Here is a 23,664-nt window from a genome sequence, read left to right as displayed (position 1 = left end):
TTATATTCGTTCGTTCCTAAAGGTATTAGTCTCTTGTTTTGAAATAATTTATAAAAAATGAATAAATTTGAAAAATAAATTCTATACCGAATCGCTTTGTTTAGAAGAAACATGAAAAAATCGCCATGGTGTAATTGATGACAATGAAGCTGATTGGTAATAGGTACTAAATGAAATAAAACTAAAAGCTATTTACTAGAAAGTAAAATTATTGGGTTAATTTGCTTAGGAGAAAAGTTAAAAATCATCACACTATTATTGACCTTAATGATACTTAATTAAAGCTGGTAATAGGCACATTTGGTATTTGGTAATCGATGCAGTTTTAATACTAATATAGGTACATTAAATATATTTAATTATTAATAATACTGCATCAATCCTATGTAGTTTAAATATAGATACTGTGGAAAGAGGTTTTTATGGGCTTTTGAATGGAATGAGTACCAGAGAAATTTCTTAGTTATGGTAAATTTTGACAATCAGCAAACTTTAGTTACAGCATCATGCGAAATGATGGTAAATGCAGTTAGCAGGAGGTAGGATGAACTACTGAAAATGAGTTTTGTTTCATATAATAATGTAAAGCCACCCTCGTCGACAAAAAATAATCATAATAATTTTATAATTGGCATAGAAAAAGACAAAATACAAGATTAAGAGATTTTATTTTAAAATAAAAACACAACTATACAATACACAATGTTTTCCTAATTAGTTCATTTTATCACTGTATCTTTTAATGTACCTCTATCATTGTTCAATTAATATGAAAGATTTAAGAAGAGTATATACAAAAGAATGAATTAGATATTAGTTCTTTTGTCACTAAATTGAAAGAACGGCATGAAATGAAAGAAAAATGAATTGAAAATTTTTGCATATAATTATAATTTTTGTAAACTTCGTTCAAAATATCTAACAGTTAAGTGCAGAATTAGTAAATTTTGTAACCGGCCAGAGGATAATTGGATACCTGAAAGTGACGTAGCGTGGGTATCTCGATGCTGATTGGTTGTTGAAACGTGGCATTTGTTTACGTTAGCAACTGCTCTTTCCATTCCATCTCGAGTAAGCCAAGCCCGTCAAGTATCAATTCTCTTAAGTGACACGTTCTATATTCTTTCAAAAAGATTTCAATTCTTTTACTATATATTTCTTACTTAACACAAAGACAGGCACGAAGCCATGTAGAGCAAAAACAAACTAATTATGCTTCAAAGTTGGCAACTACACAAAACGAAAATATATATCACGGTTATAATAAAATACATAAACAAATAATAAAGTTATCTAAGTTAAGTAAAAGATGTAGATGAGAAAGAATTATATTTCAATAAATTTAATGTACGATACGGGGCTGTATTTAATTAGCTTTATGTTAATTAACATTCTAACTTATGTGGAGAAACTTAGCTTAACTTTAACGCTTCATTTGGCTGACAAACGATCAGCAAGTGCTGACGTCAAAGGTCACGTGTGTGGGTATTTGTGATCTTCTTCTTCATGAAGTCTTACTACCCAATTGTAGCATTTTTAACGGTGCCCACTTTTTCCTAAATTGAACATTTTAAAAGAATAAAAATAAACTGTTGATATATGTCAGGCATTTCTTATGCAGCATTTCTGAAATTATGGTAAGCATTACAAGCTCCATTTCTAAAATGAAGCATTGCATTCAAAATTTACATATTAACTCCTGACTGAAAATGTCATCGTACGCTTCTAGGGTCACATTCTATTATGGACTAATTGTGCATAGACAGTTGAGCAGGTATTTTTATTTACTTTAATTATAGTAATTTTAAGTTAATTTTTCTAATAATTAATATCGAAAATTGTATTTAAGTAGGGCAAGATTAAGTTGTTAAGTCGTACAAATCATCAAATTACGATATAACATCTATTTACAAAATTTTATGACTGCAATTTTTGACGAAAGTTATTAGAAAACAAAAAATTACCATACAAAATTAAAAATTTTTTGATTATGACGATTAAAAAAAATAATACGCATCGAATTGGAGATTTGTGAGATTGACTGTTTGTGACACTACTGTTTTTCACTTAAAATACCAAATTTTCCTACCTTGAAAGCATGTGATTGATAAGTTATAGATTTAGAGTATTTACTTATTCTCAGTTTAAGGTAAATTCAACACAGATAATAGCTTTTTGGTTTATATATGCATTCTAAAACTTTTTTTCTTTTCAAATATATATTTTTATATACAACCATATAATATTTATGTTTCATTGATTCTACAGATTCTCTACTGTAGGACAGAACCGTTTAAATTTTCATATTTCTTAGGAATGTCAATATTTAAGTCTTGATTAGTTCTGCCTTTAAAGGTCGACATCATCTTCGTCACCCCATTTTGCTTGTAAAAGTAACTAAGTACTTGGCTGGGTAGGAGTCTGAAAAAGAATAAATAAATAAATAAGTAAAGCAAAATACTTTTAGCAACATCACACGCATTAATTTATTATAATTCATATGATAATACAGCATCGATCTCATAATATGCTGTTATTTACTTAAAAGATTAACATAAAAAATTATGTTAAAACAATATAACAAGAAACAAAAAAAGTTATAGGTGAATAAATTTTTATAAAAAATTTGCAGAAAGATAGTTAAACTCCTGCAATTTAGAATTTAAACAACAAAAAAAATTCTCAAGTGACGTTTTAAAATGTGTATTTCAATTGTTTTAATAAACAGAAATTGTTATCTTTCAATTTTATGAAGTTAATAAAAAGAGTTCTTTTTATTTAATTTGACCTAAAAGTGAAAGTATTAAGGATTAACGATTACCAAAAAAGTTAATTCAATTTTGATAACGATTCTAAAATATACACCAAACATAAATAAGAATAGCTTGAACTCGTGTACTATTTTTTATAAGCAGAGTTCAATATTTTTTATTTTTTTTTTTAAAAAAAGAAAAAGTTATGGTGTAATCATGCTTATTAATTCGATAAAAAAATTTGAAATTTTGAAATCTTTTTTTGAAAACCTGTTATTAAATTGATTTTCTTTAGTTATAATTGAAACAAAATTCGTTTCCTTATTCCGTCGTATATAATTTTTCATCATCATATATATATATATATATATATATATATATATATATATATATAAATTATAAACTGGGTAACAGAAAAAATATAATACATATTAAAAACCAACATTTCTTAAAATATTTTTATTTTTAATAAAGTATAAGAGTACGCGCTATTTAATTACATTTCATTACCATATTAGGCACTTTTTACGAACAGATTAAAGAATATTTTTTTGGCGAAACGGATTTCATGGTGAAATTCTTATAAGTTGGTAATAAATTCAAAACCTTTTTAATAAAAATAAAATTTAAAAAAAAATTCATTCAACATTAGGAATGAAACAATTCATAGTTGCAAACTAACTAATAAACAAATAAAATTAAAAAATAAATAAATTAAAAAAAAGTTTAAATCACGCCAATCAGGTTGTTTAAATAACGGGTGATCTTGACCAAGTTGGCGACAAAGAACTAATTTAACCTTGACCATTTGATCAATTTCTTCTTTTAAAAAACACAGGTTGCTAACTGAACAAAATCGTCGCTTCTTTTATCTGAATCTAAACAGGCTTAAGAAAGACCAGGAAAACTTTAAAAATATTCTCATCGGTAATTGGTTTTTCCAATAGCATTTTTCTTTTTTATTTAATGCCATTTGCATTCTGCTTTGTTTGGTAATGATTTAGATCCTTTGTACAATGATTGTCAACATCATAAGACTTTTATCGGTAACTGATGGTCACGAGGTTTTAAGCTTTCATTTGAAACAAGTTGTCTTTTTAAAGATTATTTTGTTGTAATGATTATTGTTCTTTGGTAATTATAGTTTAATGAGATCAGAGCTGCTTAATAATAAAATATTTTACCATTTAGAAATTTACAGAAAAACTATTTTTTTCTGTATTGAAATTGCCCACAGTTTAAGGGGCCATCCAAAATTTATGTCACCTTTTTTCAATATTTTTAATCCTCCCTTTTGTCACAAAGTGTCACATCATGCTAATAAACATATGCACGCAATTTTGACACAAAACATCATATTTCAAATTTTATTTTAAACTTAAACTACGTTTTTTATTGTCATTTGTGTACACAACAATAATTATTTTGTGCTTTTATTTTGCTGAAAAAGGTTAAAAATAAATAAAACAACAAATAAATATTTAATCTGCTGTTCTTAATATTTTTAATTTAATCAAAATATGGGATGTAAAACTTCTGGTTATCCCTTCCTTAATTCTTCCTTTTTTTTACGATTCACAAAATATTATTAACAAAATGTTTCTACATAAAATTATAATAGTTGTAAATTTATTACAAAATGTTCTTTGTTTTTGTGTAAAATATCGACTTTTAAGAAAAAAAAACAATAGATGCGAGGAGTTTGTGAGGGGAGATGCAGGGGGCAAAACATGCAAAATTGTTTGTAGGGTTATAAACTATTGCGATTATTATTATTATTATTTCCTTTAAAAAAAGCAGTGTGTTTCTTTAAGGATTGTATGATATACAATAATTTTCAAATCAAAATTTTAGAATTTTCATTTTTTTAATGATTGGGAAATTAAAAACGTAATAAAAATATCGAATTAATAGTTTAAACGATATTTTAAAAGCTTTAATGATACAGTCATTTTTGTCAACATCTTAAAAAATTTATATTTATATTTAAAAATATAAATTTTTTAAGAATGAATAAATATTTTCTAAAAAATACTTACAATTTCATACTAAAAGCCAAACAATACCAACTTGGTATCAAAACAACGTCTTGGTTTTCCAATACACCATTTAAAACTTTTTCTGCAACAGATTCAGGCTTTAAAATCGAAGATACTCTGTAATAAATAAATAAGAAAAACGCATTAAAGTAATTGTTCATATTTATAATTCTTAATTAATAATAATTAATTAATAATAATTAATTAATAATAATTAATTAATAATTGATTTATTTATTAATGTTTTTAATAATTAATATTCATTAATAATAATAATAAATTAATAATTATTTTATTTATTAATGTTTCTAATAATTGATATTCATTAATTATAATTAATTTATTTATTAATGTTTAGAATATTTAATATTCATAAACAATAATTATTAATTTTGCATAGGTCATTTTGATTTTAAAGGAATTATAGAAAAAAAAAGCATTTGTAGCCTAATGTAGTAAATATTGTAACCGATGTAGAACTCAATAAATCAATATAAACACAATTAATAGTAATAAAAAAAATCACTTTATTAACTTTTGAACTATTCATCTGATTTTAATATGTTAAGTGTTCGAGGGGCTAACCATAAATGTGCTAATGAATTCGTGTAGATGGTAATTTAAGTTCGAAATCAGGCACAAAAACGCATTGTAAATATTTTGATAGCGAATGTTTATGACTATGAAGCAATCCTGTTTTCTTTTAATTTTTTTAACGGAATAATTTCTATTCAAAATGGCGGTATATATTGACAAGCAACTTCTACATAATTGAAAAATTAGATAATTAGTACATTGTGACAAACACAGTTGTGCTTCTAAATATAGTATCTTCAGCTTCTAATTTCATGGTATTTAATGAATGTCGACTTATTTATAGAGAAAAAGGTAAACAATGATTCAAGTTGTATGACGATCACTTGTTTTCATGGAAACGGTTTTCTTTAATTATCTACGTTGTTATTTAGCTCCAAAATACTTTCATTTGTAAGTAGTAATTGGAATACTAATGAAGATTTGTGTTTCTAAATGAAACATTTCGAATTGCGTAAACTTTGGAATTGAAGGAAAAGTTATCTTAGTTACCTTATTTTTTCCGATCAATGTGACAGTGCATGCTGAAACCCATTACGTACATAACACTGCCATATTTCAAGGACAATAAGCAATAAGGTTTACATAAAAGAGAAGAAAACTGGTAAGAAAAGTGCTGTCCCGCATAAAGGTTTACTTTTCCAAATCCTGGGTTTAGACTTTTATTTCTTACATGAGTAAAATGAAATTGCGTAATTTTTTTTTCGTACCAAGAATATTAGGACGAATTACTCTTGTTAAGAGGTAATTTTATCGACAAACAACTTGAGGATGAGGATATTCTCTTTATAATTTAGTAACATTTAAAAATAATAATTAATGAAAAATTACTAAGCAAATACCAGGTTTTAAAATATAAATTAGCTACCTTTGGCCGACCAGCATGATCACATTGTTTTATTGCTTTTAAGTGACTGAAATCTGTTCGCATTTGTTTACGTTCGTGTATCAATTAGTTACATTAGATGATAAGAAATAAAAATTCGACGATTGGATAAATTAAACGATGTATAACATAAATATAGAATATTTATTATATCAGATATATTATTAGTATATTATAATAATTAGATCAAATTATTAGACGCATTGTAGTGTTTTAATAATTGTATGTTTTGCACGACTTTACATGCAATACTTTTTTATTTAAACATACGTGTTATGAGTTTTTATTCAGGAGATTTTTTAAATAAACTGGTGGACAAAATTAAGAGATGGAAAGCATTGTCGCACATTCATTCGCACATGCAAGATACCCTCACACCGCTCCATGTGTTTGACAATGTTTCCGTGAATGCCCAGAGGTTCAGGCAGGAGGTCCTAGAGCCCTATGTGCGTCTTTTCAGGGGCGCTGCTGGCCCTGAGTTCATTTTTATGGACGACAATGCGCGACCACATAGGGCTCTCATGTTTGATGAGTGTCTGGAAAGCGAGGATATTCAACGAATGGATTGGCCAGCCAAATCCCCTGGCCTGATGCTTGGGATGCTCTTGGGAGAGCTATTGCAATGCGCCAACCTCCTCCCAGAACCATTCTGGAGTTAAAAATTGATCTGGTGGAAGAATGGGAGGGTCTTCCACAAGTCCTCCTTAACTCCCTTAATAACAGCATGCATACTCGTTGTGCATGCTGTCTGTCTGTCAGGGGTGACCATACACCATACTAGAGGCAACACACACTGTACAAGCCTCACTTTTATTGTCATCTTTTATCAGAACTATCTTTTATCAGTTCAGAATACAGTGGATTTATTGGCAATAGGTCTTGCCAGTGAATGGCACTTTCATTTTTGTTTTGCATACTTTATTATAATGGAATAGTAAGCTATATCCATACCAAATTTCATTTATTTATATTCAGTATTTTTGAGATATTTCGGAAAATGTCTTCCATCTCTTAATTTAGTCGACCAGTGTACTTTTTATTTGTATTTATTTTTAACTTAATGTATTGCAATGTTAACCAATTGATACACGAACTTAAACAAGTGAAAACTGGTTTCAGTCGCGAAAAAACAATAAAGCTGTATAGTATCACCTTTTAATTAAGATTTTACGTAAAATCTTATAGTGCGCCTAATAATTTGGGCAGGGGCTGTATAGTGTTGCCAATAGATGAAGAAATATCCGAATTCATGGTGTAACATAAAATAAATGCACATATAGATTACAAAAGTGATAAACAGAATAATTACTGTTATTTTTTTAATGAATGTAAATTTGGAAAATATTAAAGAAGCAACATACACAGCTTGAGTTCCTTCAAACAAGCCTGTTGAAACAAGATTCGGGCAAACTACTGTTGTTTTTATACCATCTAATCGTTCTCTTTCTATTTCCAGTTTAATTGATTCCATTAATCCAACAGCACCAAATTTGCTGGCACAATAGTCCGTGAGGTTTGGTAGGCCAGTCAGTCCCGCTTGGCTCGCAATCGACACAATATGGCCCTTATTAGAATTTATCATATCAGGAAGAAAGGCTTTCAGAAACTAAAATACAAAGTTTTATAATTACTTAATGTTTCGTTATATATATAAAAAAAATCTTCACTGCTTACTATTATCAGAGAAGAAAATTATTTGCAGCAGGTTACTTCTGATATTAATCTAGCTTTCGAACAATAATAAAAATAAAGAGAAAAAAAAAAGATTTGTGCAAACACGAGAAAAGTGTTCTCCTTATGGCGATGGTATATTTTTACATAGAATCATTTTTACCAAGAAAATTAAAAACGAAGATAATTTTTTCGCATAAAAATTTCTTGATTTTACATATTTAATTGTATTATATTTATACATTATTAGTTATATATTTAGAACACAATGTTTAGCATAGTAATGTAAAATACTGAATGAACCACATTGAAGCTCAAGTTATATTGCAGTTTCCTTTCAATGCATATGCCAGCATAGCACATTCTAAAGAAAGTGGAATTAAATCTTACTAATTTCTAGTATCTTAAAGATGATGTAGTTTGGAACATAAGAAAGATCTGTCGTTTTATGAAGTGATGCTTCTTTACGAACAATATGATATTTTCATAACAGTGACTTTTCAACAATTAGTTATGACTGTTATGTCATATTTAGCCAATTTTTAGCCAGTTACCTCTACGTTTGTTTTGAAAATGGCACAAAACATCAATACGGTGAAAAGCCACAGTTTTGAGAAAATGAAAAGTGTGAACTAATTCTTTTTAGTTTTAAGAACTTACTCCCATGCTGTATTATCTGGGTTTATAAAAAATTGCAAAAAATGAGAAAAAAAAGGCATTGATTTTAACCATTTTAATCTAAATGGAAAAAAAAATGTCACGATTTTTAAAAAAAAGTTTAATAATTTTTAAGATATTTAAGTTATTTGTGTGTTCTAAGGCTCAGATAATTCTTTATGGCAAAATATTAAAGGTAGTTTAAAATTATAGCTTTGCTTCGATTGCAAAGTACTTCACTGTAGCTGTTTTTTAATTTTCCTGGGCGAAACGCTAAAAATTATTTAAAATAGTTTTGAAATTTATTTCTTACAACATATCATAAAGTTACAACTTTATTTAGAAATGCTTATAGAAAAGGAAAGGGTAATCGTGAACATAACATTTTCCTAATTCTATAACTTCACACGTATTCACCTCCATTTTAGCCTTCAACTTTAAAGAAACTTTCATTTATGCGATTTAGTATCAATGACCTACTTGAACAGATCAAATCACGTAGGTTGCAATTTTAATTCAGTGCATGTAAATAGTTTTTAAATATCTTGTTTACGCATAAATTTTAATTTTTGACATTCAATATTTTATTACGTTTTATTGTAGAATAATAAAAAAAAAATCATATTATTCCTATAAGACATTGTTCATAAAATTTTTGATTTATCATAATTTATAATTAATTTTGTTTCAAAATAAAAATGTGATAAAGTAACGCATAATCTCGCGTTTATTCTCATAATATTTGTCAGGGATCAATTTCGTATAGAGATAAATATAAAATATCTGCTTATTTGTAATAAAGGAGCTGTGTTTCATGCTTCGCAACTGTCTTTACTCTTTGCAGCGAGAAAGAAGACGTATCTTGCTACCCATAAATGTTAATTTTTAGCATTCAATGTTTTATTACGTTTTATTATGGAATAAATTTTTTTTAATTATTATTTCTTCGTATCCTACATTGTTTATAAAACCTTTGATTTGTCATAATTTATAATTATAATTTCTATTTTAACTCAAAGATGTGAAAAAAATAACATATAATCACATGATTATTTTTTAATATCAGTCAGGGATATCTTTTTCGTAAAAGTGATAAATACAAAAATAGTTGCTTATTTGTAATAATAGTTTCTTATTTGTAAAAATAGTTGCTTATTTCGTATTAGGGAATTGTGCTTCTTGCTTCGCAATTGTCTTACTCTCCGAACTGATACAGAAGTTTTCTTTATTCCCCAAAATTGCAATTATTTTCCCACTGCAATTATAATGTGCCAATTGTAATTGTCCCGTACTTTCCATTGTAATTATGTAAAATGTGTTCATAAAAATTCAACTAAAAATTATTCAATTTCACGTAGCGAAAATCGCATTTAAAAGTTATTTTTAATTATTTTTTCAAAATATAGGTTTAGTTTGTACTTTAATACTTATGAAATCGAGTAATAGTTTCATTTAATTCATTTTACTATTTACTTGTTTTTTGTAAGAAATGTACTACTCTATATTCAAAATTATTAATAAAAATAATGTGTTTTAACATTTTTTACAAAATAGTGATATTTAAATATTATAATTAAATATTAAAAAAATTATCTAAACTAACATTTACTTATATTTATGGTCTAAGTTTAATTATGCGTTCATTACGCTCACTGTCATTAATTGTAATAAACGTATATACTAGAGATTTTAATATATATTAATTATTTTACTAGAGAAATTATTATAAACTACTTAAGTTTGTTAAAGTAATAGTTGTTTAGACTTTATTATGTTAACAGGTTATTGTTAATATTTAATTAATTATTATTAATCAGCGAATAAGATTATTGTGCATTTCTTTTGTCCTATAGGTACCAAAATAACGGGGCAATAAACCGAAATATGGATCTTTCTCTTTAACCGTGAGACTTAAACATATTATTAAATTAGGTTGGTTAAAAAACAATTCCAAATTGAAAATATGCTAAGAGAAATGCAACAGAATAAGTAAACTACGTTAAATTATAAATATAATTTATATAAAAAATGATAGGGGACAATTCTCTATCTAAAAAAATCATCTGATTAAATTTGGATAATCAATTGACAGTTTTATTTGGTAAGGGACCATGACACGAAAATTTTTGCATAGTTTTATCACCTTTAAATAAATCAAATGTAGAGTAAAAAAGTGTTTTATTTAAATATTCATCAATACATTTTTAATTAAAGTGTTGTTAAACAAACTATCAAAATAAACGGTGAAATTTTGGTGACTTTTTTTAGTATGTTTTCTTTAATATAATAGTTATCTGGTTTACCGTAAGAAACATTTGATCTATTAAAGATAAATTCTCCCCCCCCCTTAAATTTTATATGATGCGAATAAAATTTAAAATAATGTACGAGAAGAAAAATAAACAAAAACGAACCACCTTGAATAACTATTTTTTGATTCATAGATTTTCACATACTAAGACTCAACCTTGATGTTGCGAGGATTTGTCCTCAAATATGCTAATTACTTATTGCAGACGATATTTTACGTAACGAAATTAGACACAAAAATACACTTTCTTTGAATAAACATACCTTCATTCGACGGATGTGAATTTCTGATCCTCAAAATACAGGGTTATTCATAATTCCCTCTGCCTGTAAACGTCATTTTTCTTTACTACAACTGGCTTCAGTGGTACATGTTACTGCCATCTACCGGCAACTGCTTAAATTAAAACTTGAATACTTTCGGAATAATTTCATATGTTCTTTTTTGCCATATTCGTCTTCGTTTTTTTACTATAACGCTTCGAAACCCAGGAGGGAATTATGAATTATCATGTGCAGGAGTAGCCGCAGTCTGGGAAATATGGTTCGAATAGTTTAATAAGAAGAGTGGTTAAAAATTTGTTCATTTCGCCATTAATCCCTCAATGCTAATTTCGCCATATCTCGTGAAATTTTTAAATAAAATAATCGAAATATTTTTGGGACAGTATTATAAAATTCTTTCATTAAAAGATAATTCTATTAAAAAAAACATTTGGTAATTCTTTTTGCTTTTTAGTCGAAACAATTTAAAATTGTACGGCATACAAATTTTTACATCATTTTGAAGAATGTAATTTTATACATCAAAATATAAAAAACTGGAACGAAATCGGACGAATAGTTCCTGAGAAATCAAGTTTTAAATATACGACTTCATTAAAATTCGATCTTCAATTTCGTTTTGCTCACTTGCGCGATGCGATGTTTTATGACGTGATTTATGATGTTTAATGACACTAAAAGAAACACTCTACGGTGCAGGGCTAACAGGACTGTTAAGAGGGTTTCAGATTCAGACAATTGTTTAACATAAAATTGTTTCAGAAACAGGATTGTTTTATTTTTTTACAGCATTTTTATTGCATTTTACACAAAAGTGCTGTCATTAAAAGGAAAAAAAAGCATCAAAATGTCTTCGTAAAATCTTTAACAATGGCAAATAACATTTAACAGCGTGTTAAGACAAATAAGTAAAATGTTAAAATATATGTTACTTAAAAGCAGGAATCGTTCTTTAAATGAAAATTGATATTGGTCCGATACTAAATGAAACTAATAAAACTTATGGAAATAAAAATTTAATTTAATAGTAAAAGATAAGGTTTTTTTTCCTTAGCGTGAAAAAATTGAATAGTAATTATCATAATTCAAGTCAGAGTTAATAACTTAATTCGTTGTTTTCTAATAAGAATGAGTGTTAAAATAGTTAGAGAGTGAACAATTGATCTCATTTTATTAATCTACTCTTATTTAAAAAATAAAAACACTCTCTGACAATCTTATAAAAATTCGAGTTTTTTTAATAATGGATTCAATAAATCTGTTAATAATAATAATAATTAATTTAATGATTAAAGAAACGATAATTAATTATAATAATCAATATAGTAAAAATGACTAGCGCTGATGAATTTAACAATAATAATGATTTATAATAATGAATTTAATAGTAAATTTAATTGTAATAATAATGTATTCATAAGCAATAAATTTAACTAAATGAAGTAAAGAAGGAAAAATTGTATTCCAAACAATGTAAAAATAACAGAGGAAGAATTAGCTGAAATGCTTATAAAAGTTTGTTGAAATACTTAAGAAATTAGTTGAAGTACTTAGAGATTGAAAAGTTTCAAAAGGCTAATTTCTATGCAGTTAAATACGAAAATAATTAGGGGAAAGCTAGGAACTTTTTTTAAAAGTCGTGGTTAGGGTCCAATATGGATACTCAAAGTTTGCCCCCTCCCCCGAGAGACTAGTTCTCCTGTTGATTTATTAAGGGGGTCAAAAGGGTGTGAAACTTAAACTTCACTATAAATATTCACTGTTTGCACCGACCACAGTGCTGACGTGAAATATCCTCAGTGGTAGACGGATCAAGGGTTAGAGACCCCTTGCCGTCATGCTAACCGTGGGAGGATCTCGAGTTCTTCCTCTCCATGCAAATGCCGGTTAGTTCAATCAGAAAAGTCCTCCATAAAGGCAAAAGTTCTTCCAATACCTGATCAGGCGTTCCCTCGTCTTCTGGATTGGGTTCAAAATAAGAAGGCTACGCAGTTGAACATTAGTTGTCGTAAACCCAAAAAATTGGGTCGGCTGTTCAACGACGGTTATGAAATAAAATATGTATTATCACTGTGTATTTTTTTACGAAGAATTTAATAACACCAAATTCAAGTCGATTAATTGTGTAGTTCAAAATTTATAAGAGTTTTAGTAACTATGAAGTATAAAAATCTAATGTTTTTAAATATACCTATTTACCTGTCTCAAATTTTTATCTATGCAACCTAAGTATAATTTTTTATGTATTTTTTTTACACTGAATCGAAACAAACCTAAACTAAGTCCTAAGGAGCTTTAATTCTAAAGTTATTACATATTTTAATGTATATACATAACTGTATATTTTATATAAAAGATACAGTTATGTACTTTTAACCTATTTAAACCTTTGGAACAGTTGCACTGATAAGTGAAGTAGTAGATCCTATGTCCCTTTTTAGGCTAAATCGAATGAGAACATAGCTAAATCGATTGAACTAATAGTTTAGACGTTATAAGATCTTTCAAGTATTAAAAATGTAATTTTTCACTTTTGCTTTTTTATGCATAAAACGCTGAAAACTTGGAAACTAACAATTTTATCAACTTAGTTTTTAATTTATTAAATTTAGCGTACAGAAATGCATAAGAAGCAATGCCTCACTTGTCTATATAGCAATGTAAGACGCAAAAATATATCTAAGCACAAAAATTGTACTTTTTATTCATTAAACGTTATTCATTCATTAAATCATATCTCTTTATTCATTAAACGTACTTTTAAATTATTAAACGTCGCTTGTAACTTCCTAAATATTAGTTTTATCGACTTAATTTTTATTTCACTCGATTCAGTATAAGAAAATACTCAGGATCCAATATTTCGCTTTTTTAAATAGTAATAAGTTTAAAACGTAGATAAGTTTAAGTTCAAAATTGTACTTCTTATAGATGAGATATTTAATAACTTTTGAACTGTTAGCTGTCAACTTCGATCTGATATCATTAGATTCGGAGTAAAAACTATAAAGAGAACAACACCTCATTTGTCTGGATAGGTATTTCAGATAAATAGGTACCGTAAATAGGTATAATAAAAAAATAGTACCTCTTTCTAATTCATGCTTATTAAATCCAATATAATTTTTGTAACTGTAACTGTAATTAACTGTTAGTTCTATCTAATAAATTTTGTTGTCATTCGATTTATCGTAAAAAAATACATAGAGAAAAATATTTTAGGTAGTGACAGTAGTGACGTTTATGTTTTACTCCCATCTGACTCCCTCAACCCCTTCAGTAAATTCAAGATGGTGACTCAAACTCACCTCGGGGGAGACGGCAAACTTCATGTATCATATTTTATTTTATATTTTATAACCGCGTTGAACAGCCGACCCAATTTTATGGGTTTACGACTACTAATGTTCAACTCCGTTGCCTTGTAATTTTGAACCCATTCCAGAAGACAAGGGAACCCCTGGATCGAGTATTGGGAGAAATTTGCCTTCGAGGAGGACATTTGGATGGAGTTAACCCGTTGCGTTACATGGAGAGAAAGACCACGAGAACCTCCCACGGTTAGCCTAACTACAAGGGGACTCTAACCCATGATCCGTCTACCACTGAGGATATTTCACGTCAGCACTGTGGTCGGTGCAAGTTAGATGCGGAATTTGTATCGACTGGGATTCGAACTCGATCCCCTGAGCCATCGCGGCTCTCATGTATCATATTGGGCCCAAACCACAACTTTTAGAACAATTTCCAGATTTTCTTTAATTATTTCCGTATTGCGCATTTCATTGTCCCGCGGAAATCGGCCTATTTTTATCAGCTTGAAATGTTTCAGGTAATTTTGTAATAAAAAAGATACGCGTCTGTGTTCGCAATGATTTTAATTATAATGAAAATTAAAAAAATACTAAGGATTTTAGTGTGGTAAAATAAATAAAATGACAAAAAGGTTCATTATTTTAAATGATTCTATCCTTGAGATAATTTTTTAATTAAGATTACAGATAAAGATTTAAGATTATATTTAAGAATTTTAATTTTTTTAAAGTTATTAATTTTAGCATTTATGCTTAGTATTATTTTATTTCTATAAAACTATGGTGCATTGTGAAAATAAAAATGCTTAACTTCTAGATTAAGTAAGTTAGAGTTGTAATAGATAAATTAGATGACGCAGACCAGTAAAAAAAAAAAAAAAAAATCGTTCTACGCACGAATCTTTGTCTTGGCATTCATTATTTCTTCACTTTCCCATTTTTAAAAGATGAACAAAAATAGAATTAGGAAACAATAGACCCTGAAATATTTACGTGTCTGAAAGGAAGAAAACTAAAACAGGTTTATAAAGCTGTCATCTTTTTTTTAACCCTGACCGGACCATCTCTTTTTTTCTATTAACAGAAGGTTTTTGTTCCTTTAAAAAAAAGCAAGGAAATTTTTATAGCATATAATAAGAAGAATATTTTACTAATTAATATATTATTAGTATTAATTGACAAACGAGTAAAGTAGACTATCCTCTACTAGAAAAAAATAAATACCTTATTTTAAATGTTATTATATTAGCTATTAACAATTTTTGACAGTCGTGCACTTGTTACAATTGTCCCCACTTACGGGGTCAATTGTAACAGTTCATAAATTTAACTAAAACATAGTTAATTATACATATTATCATAGTTGTGATGTATATTTTTATTGATCAAAAGAGTAGTGATATTTTAGGAGTAAAAATAATAATGAGCAGAGACCTAAAGGGCTAAACTTTTAACTTTAAGGGGTTAAAATTTGTAATTTATGCTGTGAAAGGTGACAAATAAAATAATGCACATGCACCATAATATAAATGATATAGGAAACTATTGGTGGTTCTTCAAGAGTTAAGTAATGGTTTGTAAACATAAGATTATTTATTTTCAGCTGTTACAATCGTCCCTTTACTTACTGTTACAATCGTTCCCAAGACGCCATTTCAGCTTCATTTGTTAAAAACAATGCTAGTTAATTAACAAAACTAATCTTTTTTTTTTCAAAATGTTAATTAAAGTGTCCACTTACATATTCGGTTAATAATTTTTATTTGTTTAAACAAAATTACTTTGTTACAATATAATATTCTAATACCAAAAAAAGTACTTACGTAGCGTGGAAATATAGTTTGTGATGTAACTCTTTCAAAAGTACATAAAAACGGTTGCCAGCAGGGGTGTACATGTAGATTTATTAAATACACCTTGTGCGCCACCTAGGAACCAAATCTAGAACCCGACACTCGAAATTTTTGCTCTGTTACAATCGTACCCTGTTACAATTGACCCCACTCTCCCCTACTATTTGTAAGGTACTATAATAAGATTAGGATGCATATAGCGCAACCTTTTCGGAAAAGAATCGTTGAAAAATTTGACAAATTTCGGAATAAATTAGGTTATTAGGCCAATTAAAAATAACTAAATTTTTCTTTAGTGTAATAAGAACAGTCTCAATTTATATTAAAAAAATAATAAACAAAGTATATATGTTGCTGTGAATGACCGAAATTGGTGGTTGCTGACTTCAATCGGTGAATGTTGACAATCACATAGTCGCTTTGGTAAATTTCCGAAATATATACTAGGTCTAGTTACGTGCCACTGCCTGGTATGTATTTGCCCGGTATAACCTACACCAGGGGTTGCCAAACGTTTTTGATCATCGACCCCTACATAATATTTCGAAATCTCCATCGACCCCCATAAAAGTAATTTTCTGTTAATTAAAATTAAACTCTATTAGATGCTGTGTTTGTACATTTATTTTATGATTTTGAACATTTATTAAAGTAATAGTACATAGTGTAACAATAGTTTTATGAAAAAATATATTAATGTTGAAATATAAATACCTTAATATTTATGAAATAATAAGTAATTATAAGTAAGTAGAAATAATAAGTAAAGTAACTACGGATTTATTGCTTCTTAATCAATGACATGGATGTGCCTGGTGGTTTTTTTTTTTTTTTTTGCAAGGTTCGTTATATTGGGTTCAAAATTGGTCAATTTTAATCTTAAATCCCCTCGAAACTCCACATTTAATTTATTTCTGTTCTTAGTTAAGATTGAATTTACGTGACTGAAACCGGCTTCAACCATATAGGTACTTGGAAATGCTATCATAAATGGCTGAGCTATTTCGTAAAGTCTTACATATTTTGCATTATATTTATATTTGTCAAAAATTTGCTTATTGTTAAATTTTTAAAAAGCGTTTTTGCTTCAAATCCCCATAATAATTCAGCAAGCTCATCTTGCAGGTTGATGTCCACGTTTTCAATTTGAGCAGAGAATGGCACAATAATCCAATCAGGGATGTCAATGTTTTCCAAATCAACAAAACGCAGTTTAAAATCGTCGCTCAATTTTTGAAGATTATCTGTATATATTTCCAAGTCTTCTTCTTTTATTTCTAATTGTCACATATCTGAAAAATACTGATAATCCTTCGACCAATCGACCCTTCCGGTGCGGATCGACCCCCATTCGACCCCCTGGCTCAGATCAACCCCCACTTATGTTAAATAGACCCCTGGGGGTCTATATAGACCACTTTGGCGACCTCTGCCCTACACTGATGTTTTTTTAAGGTTCAATGCCACTGCCCGGTACTCCGAACACTGATGTTTCTCCTAATTTATCCTCGGCAGATATTAAAATAACGAATATATTTAATAATATCAACGAAAAATATATATTAAATCGGAAATAATAAATAATTCAAACATTCACTAAAGCGACTATGTGATTGTTGACATTCACCGGTGTAAGTCGACATTCTCTTGATTTCGGCCCTTCAAGGTAACACATACTTTATATTTTTGAAATAAAAATGAATTAAGGCTTTCTTATTCGGTCTTCTGTAAACCTTGTACGCAGAATTTTCATTAAACATATTTCTTGATGCCTTCTCCTTATTTTGTATTAATTTAGGTCGAACAATTTAAAAATATTATAAATTTAGCATTTTAATAATTTATGGTTCTGAAATACAACATGGGGCACCGGTGATCTTTTCTGCGTTAAAGAAAAAATCTTCAAAAAACACCGCACACTTCCAAAGTTGAAAGTATTTAATATTTGTACATTTTTCAAATTTGCAGATATTTACTGATCTAAGAGAAACAGTAATTCATCACTTAAAGTTCTTTAATTTACGAAATCAGTTATTGATAAATATTTGAATATAAATGAAAAAAAATTTCAAATTGCTTTTTTCGATTTTATATTTTAGTATAAATATAATTCCGAAAATTCATTAAATTTTTTTCGAAACTATTAGATTGCTTTTATAATTTAAAAAATAGCAAAATACATTTTTACTTATAATTATAGAGCCAGAAAAAAAATAATACCTGAGTCCATCTGCGCTAAGGGATTAATAAAATTAATTTATAGCACGTATTCAATTTTATTATTTTTAAATTATTTTAATTTTATCAAAAATCTTTAAATTACATTTTTGATTGCCTTAAATTTAAATTTATTCTCAATTCTTAGTACCTCGTTTAGAATTTTATTTTTTTAATTTTGATGTTTTTTTTTTCAGTTTATTTAATTTAGTTTGAGGTGCATTTTTGAAATAAAAACGAGTTGAAGTTTTCCTTACTGTGTTCAACTTTGTCTGAGGAAAGATTCATTTTATTATTTTTTTATTGTTTCTAATTTGCTGCTAACATCTTTAGTTTTCAAAAAAATCCATGAACTACGTTTGCTTAGAATACGTTTTAGTTAAAGAAAATTTTCTTCGGAAAAACTCAGACTGCCTTAAAATATAAACCTTTCTCTACTCCTAAGGTACCACTTTCGAAATTTTAAAAATATATTTCTGCTCTTTTTTTTCTTTTTTCTCTTTAATTTAGTGAAATTAGTTTCAAATTTTTATAAAATTTCTTAAGCTAGGCTATGTTTTTCTTTTCAAATAATTCCTAGATCGAAAGTAAAGCGACGCATATTAAACAGCGCACAAGAACAGCAGGTTGTGCTACCTCTAAACTAGATAATAATAATTCTTTCTAATTTGAATAAAGGTATAAGTTATATATAAATTTTCTAAATCTATCTTTTTTTGAAATGTAGGGAGATATTTATTTTTTTAAAATAATTATCTTCCTAAATTTCCTTAACAGAAAAAATGAAAAATTATGACTGAAATAAAAGCGTAAGTGACTAACATATCAACATGGCCAATAACACCTTGTTGAGTGGTATTTCAGAAACCCGAGGACAATGCTCATAATTAAAAAAAAATTTTTTTTTTTTAGTTTGCAGAGTTGGCAATTTGTCTGAACTAGTTTTAAGAACATGGTAACTAATTCAGTGATTGTGCCTTGGCGAACTTTATTATTATTATTATTATTTTTTTTTGTAGAATTATTATTATGAATGTTCGCGAGTAAGAAGTTCATTTTCCAGCTTTGGAATATTCAACCAAATTTATAAAAACAGTTATCTATAAATTAATGTTACAAAACAGAAGGAAAAAAAACCGAAAATATGTAATTAATTTCGTACGAGGGTTATTTTGTTTTTCAACTTAGAACGTTCGTATTTTTCACGTATTTGAATTAAACAGTCATTTGGCATTGCAGCGGGAAATTATGACTATATTTCTTTTTTCGATGATAATGAGGGCGTATTGATTTAAGATCTTTTGGTTAGGATAGGCTTAACTAATTTTAAAACTAGAGTCTTGTTATGGCAGGGTCCAATCGGAATTGGGTTTAGGGTACAACGTCTGACAGGCACAAAATGTCTCTGTTATTAATATTTATTTTTAACAGTATTTTATAATCCTTTCCTACTGATTTATTAATATTTGATAAGCATACTTCTACGTTTTGTTAAATGTTATTAGTTTGGTTTATTAATTACTTTAATAAACGAAAATTTTTGAGTTTCTATGTTATGCTATATTTAAATAAATAATTAAATTGCGACATTCTGACCTATTTTCAAAACATTGCTATTAGTATTCTATACAGTGTTCACGGTAGAAAATTTATTGTAAAAAAAGATAGTTTTAAAAAAAAATTTTCAGGTTTTGCTGACTTTTTGGATTTTTTTTTTTAAGTGTGACTATATTAATTGAGATTTTTTGACATTGAAAATTTTAAAAGAAGTACATTTCTAAAGGAGGCATTAAATTGAAGTTAATTATTCCATATAATACCATTAAATCCCTAGGCCCGAATTTACCATGGTCGGACCATGGCTCTGTCTGCAACCATCCAAAACTGCAGCTGACTAGAACTATTGAACTGGACGATTGAACTTAAAAGCTGGACGATTGAAATATATAACTAATTTCCAAAGAAATAGAGTAAAACAAAAATTTTAAGAAAAAACCTAAGATAATATTTAAATTTTATAAAGTCAAATTGGTTAAGTATATGTTTTATGAAGTAAGAATACATGTCAAAATTAAAATAGTTTTTAAAGCACATAAAAATAAATAAATATGTATACGTGATTTTATTTATTTTGCAATCAATAAATTTACTCAGAAAAAAAGATTGTTTACGAGAATCAACGTGCTCTTAGTGAAAATTATACAAAAATATATATAACTTACCCAAAAATGTGCTAGCATATTAACGTTGATTGTTCTCAAGATTTCTTCATCTTTTAACTCCAAAAACGGCTTTCCAGTAACAATTCCTGCGTTATTGATTAATATATCTACTTTACCGACTTGTTCTTTAACTAATCTTGCTACTTCATAAACATTATCCCGATTCGCTACATCACACTGATACAAAGCTATTTTTTTATGATTTCCTAACAATTTCTCCGTTTCGTACAGTGATTTCAGATTGATGTCCATAAGTACAAGACATTGACAATGCTTAGAGAACAATTTTGCAATTTCTCTACCTATGCCACTTCCGGCACCAGTAATTAGAACTGTTTGATCCGATATGTCTTTTTGACGATACCTCTTCGGCAATAGCTTTACAATCGTATTCCTTATGCTGTAATAAAATATCATGGGCAGCATGGAAATTGACACAAGTAACAGTTTTAGTTCAGGTTTAATTTTCGAAGCCATTTTGAAAGTAAAGTTATTGAATATCACAGATATGTTTTAAAATTCTGAGTCACTTAAGCAATAATATCGTCTGCAACAGTTTAAAAGCCGTATATACACAGATTTGTTCTAAGCAAAAGCGCAGACGATTTTATTGGAGCAGCTTGATATGATAGTATTTTTTTAAATATTATTTTTATGAATGGAAAAATACGAATAAAAGTCAATTATATAAACCAGAGGAATCTTGTGAAATCAGAGGCACATTAAAAGATACATATATCACAAGCGTTCGATGACAGTTTTATAAGTTGAAAAATTCCAAGTTTTTAATCAGGATTTTATCCAATCCCACAGTCTCCGAAATGGTCTAGAAGCCGCTGAGAAACAATTCAGTATGCCTAAGAGGCAACCGATAAATTGCATTTTGCTTGTAGAAAAAAACCATAAGCAACCATCGAAGATATCCATTTGGAACTTAGAATTAATCGATGACACAAGACAAGTATAAAGTTATGTGAATAATTATTGGTAATAATTGAGCCTATTTGGCTCCCACGATGAATAATTTTCAATAATTATGCTATCGGAGAGATAATCTGATCGTTAAAAAATTATGATATTGTTTAAAACGAGAATCCTCCTAAATTATTCGAAAGAAATAAAATGATTAAAATTGTCCTTCGAAATCTTCCTTAATATTAAATAAAGGAAGAAAAACAATTTTCATATGATACTATATTAAATTCCGATAACAGTAATAAAAATCGAATTTATCCTGCCTGATGATTATCTCCCGAAATTTTTTAATATTATTGCTGGAAAAAGAAGATAATCCTCGCTGATCAAAATTCACCCAAAGAATAATGGTTGAGTGAAGGTGGGAAAATAAAGTACACGTTTTGCCTTCAGATGAGAGGTCACGTGGCTGAGAAAGTAGCAACGAGAAAATAAACTCGTAATGCAGCTTCTTTTTTAGAAGTCATCCCTTGAAGGAAAAAGTCAAATGGCTGAAAAATGGAATAGAAATAAATAAATATTTCATTTGAATAGAATGAAGCGGATCTATTATAGGCATTATATATTGTTTGTAAAATAATCATTTATGCAAAAACTATGAATTCGGGCATATAAGCTGACAACTCATTATTACGGCCAATGTTGCTATAATTTAATGTTATTTTTATAATTAAAATACTGTGACTTTCAAACTTGGACTAAAATTAGAATCCGAAGGAAATATTGCAGGGTTGGTGTCGGGAAAATTTGTTCAATTAGTTAAAATAAATTAGGTTCTGTAGATGAAAAGTGGCAAGAATTTTTTGTTGTTGTTGTTCTAATGAAAATTAAGATTTATTCAGAAATATTATTTATGCTTTCATGAAATTCAATGAAAATATAATTGATTCTCAGGAAAGTCTGCAGTCGTAGCAAGACATTGTACTTGTTTCTTTAGAATTTTTAAAATAATTTATAGAGAATTCTCAGTATTTTCAACTCAACATTTCAAACAGGCACTGAATTTCCTTTTGCCAGAGGAAAATAAAATGAACGATTATTCTCTCTAAGAAAGTATTAATAAAACTGCTGTCGACACCGCTGTTTCAAGAACGGACTTCTGAATATCGTAACCCAAAAATATTTGATATAACAATATGAAATTTCGTTCATTTTAAGAGAATTGTTCAAAGAACATTCTAATATCAAAACGTTATTGATGCGTTAATTTTCAATAATTTATAAATTTTTTTTTAAAGTTCGGATTATTATAATTAGGGGCTTAATGTCCATTTTTGGCAACTAATATCCAGCGTTCTACCATCCGGGTATCTTTGTTATTAATAAGATTTCTTCCTCTCCTTACCCAATTAATTGTTTGCTATCCTTTCCTCATTTTGATATTTTCATTTCCATGGAAAGTATTTTTCAATTTAAACCTTTGTGATTTGAATTTTTAACATACATCTATATATATAAAAATCTCTTGTCGCAGTTTTAGTAGTTAAACTCCTCCTAAACGGCTCGACCGATTTTGATGAAATTTTATATGTATATTCAGTAGGTATGAGAATAGGTTTATAACTATTTTTTTTTCATTTCTTGGACTAATTTCTTTTGTTATTTTTTTATGGTGTGGTATTAAAAATACATTCAGTCCTTAATTTTCACCCTCCTACCACCAACCCCTACTTTTTAATAGCATTTTATATTTTTTAACCCGGTCATAGTTAATCAATTAACACTTGATTAGCTATCCCCGCCAGGGGAAAGTTGGATCTCCGATTATTTTGCTTCGTAATTTGAACCCACCACGGCTGTGCAACGGCACACGATTAGTCGCTAAAAAATTAACGAACAACGTTATCGAAGTCATTATTTTAAATGGGTGAAAGTATATTACTTCCAC

The 23,664-nt window shown here is 28.1% G+C and overlaps 1 protein-coding gene across 1 annotated transcript; it reads right to left on the bottom strand.

Annotated features, from left to right (window-relative positions):
* Positions 1-649: 649 nt before the first annotated feature.
* Positions 650-22,126, bottom strand: LOC107442888 (short-chain dehydrogenase/reductase family 16C member 6). Its single transcript, XM_016056564.5, has 4 exons — positions 20,802-22,126; positions 7,634-7,878; positions 4,793-4,909; positions 650-2,421 (listed from the first exon to the last, which is right to left on the bottom strand). Exons 1-4 carry the CDS (start codon positions 21,276-21,278, stop codon positions 2,274-2,276), a joined length of 987 nt encoding a protein of 328 aa, XP_015912050.1. The 5' UTR covers positions 21,279-22,126; the 3' UTR covers positions 650-2,273.
* Positions 22,127-23,664: the final 1,538 nt, after the last annotated feature.

This window comes from Parasteatoda tepidariorum, chromosome 4 (genome assembly GCF_982258835.1).
Source record: "Parasteatoda tepidariorum strain Cologne lab strain chromosome 4, Ptep-v5.0, whole genome shotgun sequence".
NCBI classification, from domain to species: Eukaryota; Metazoa; Arthropoda; class Arachnida; order Araneae; family Theridiidae; genus Parasteatoda; species Parasteatoda tepidariorum.
Note: the sequence above shows the minus strand (reverse complement) of the source record. Positions and strands in the feature narration are given on the sequence as shown.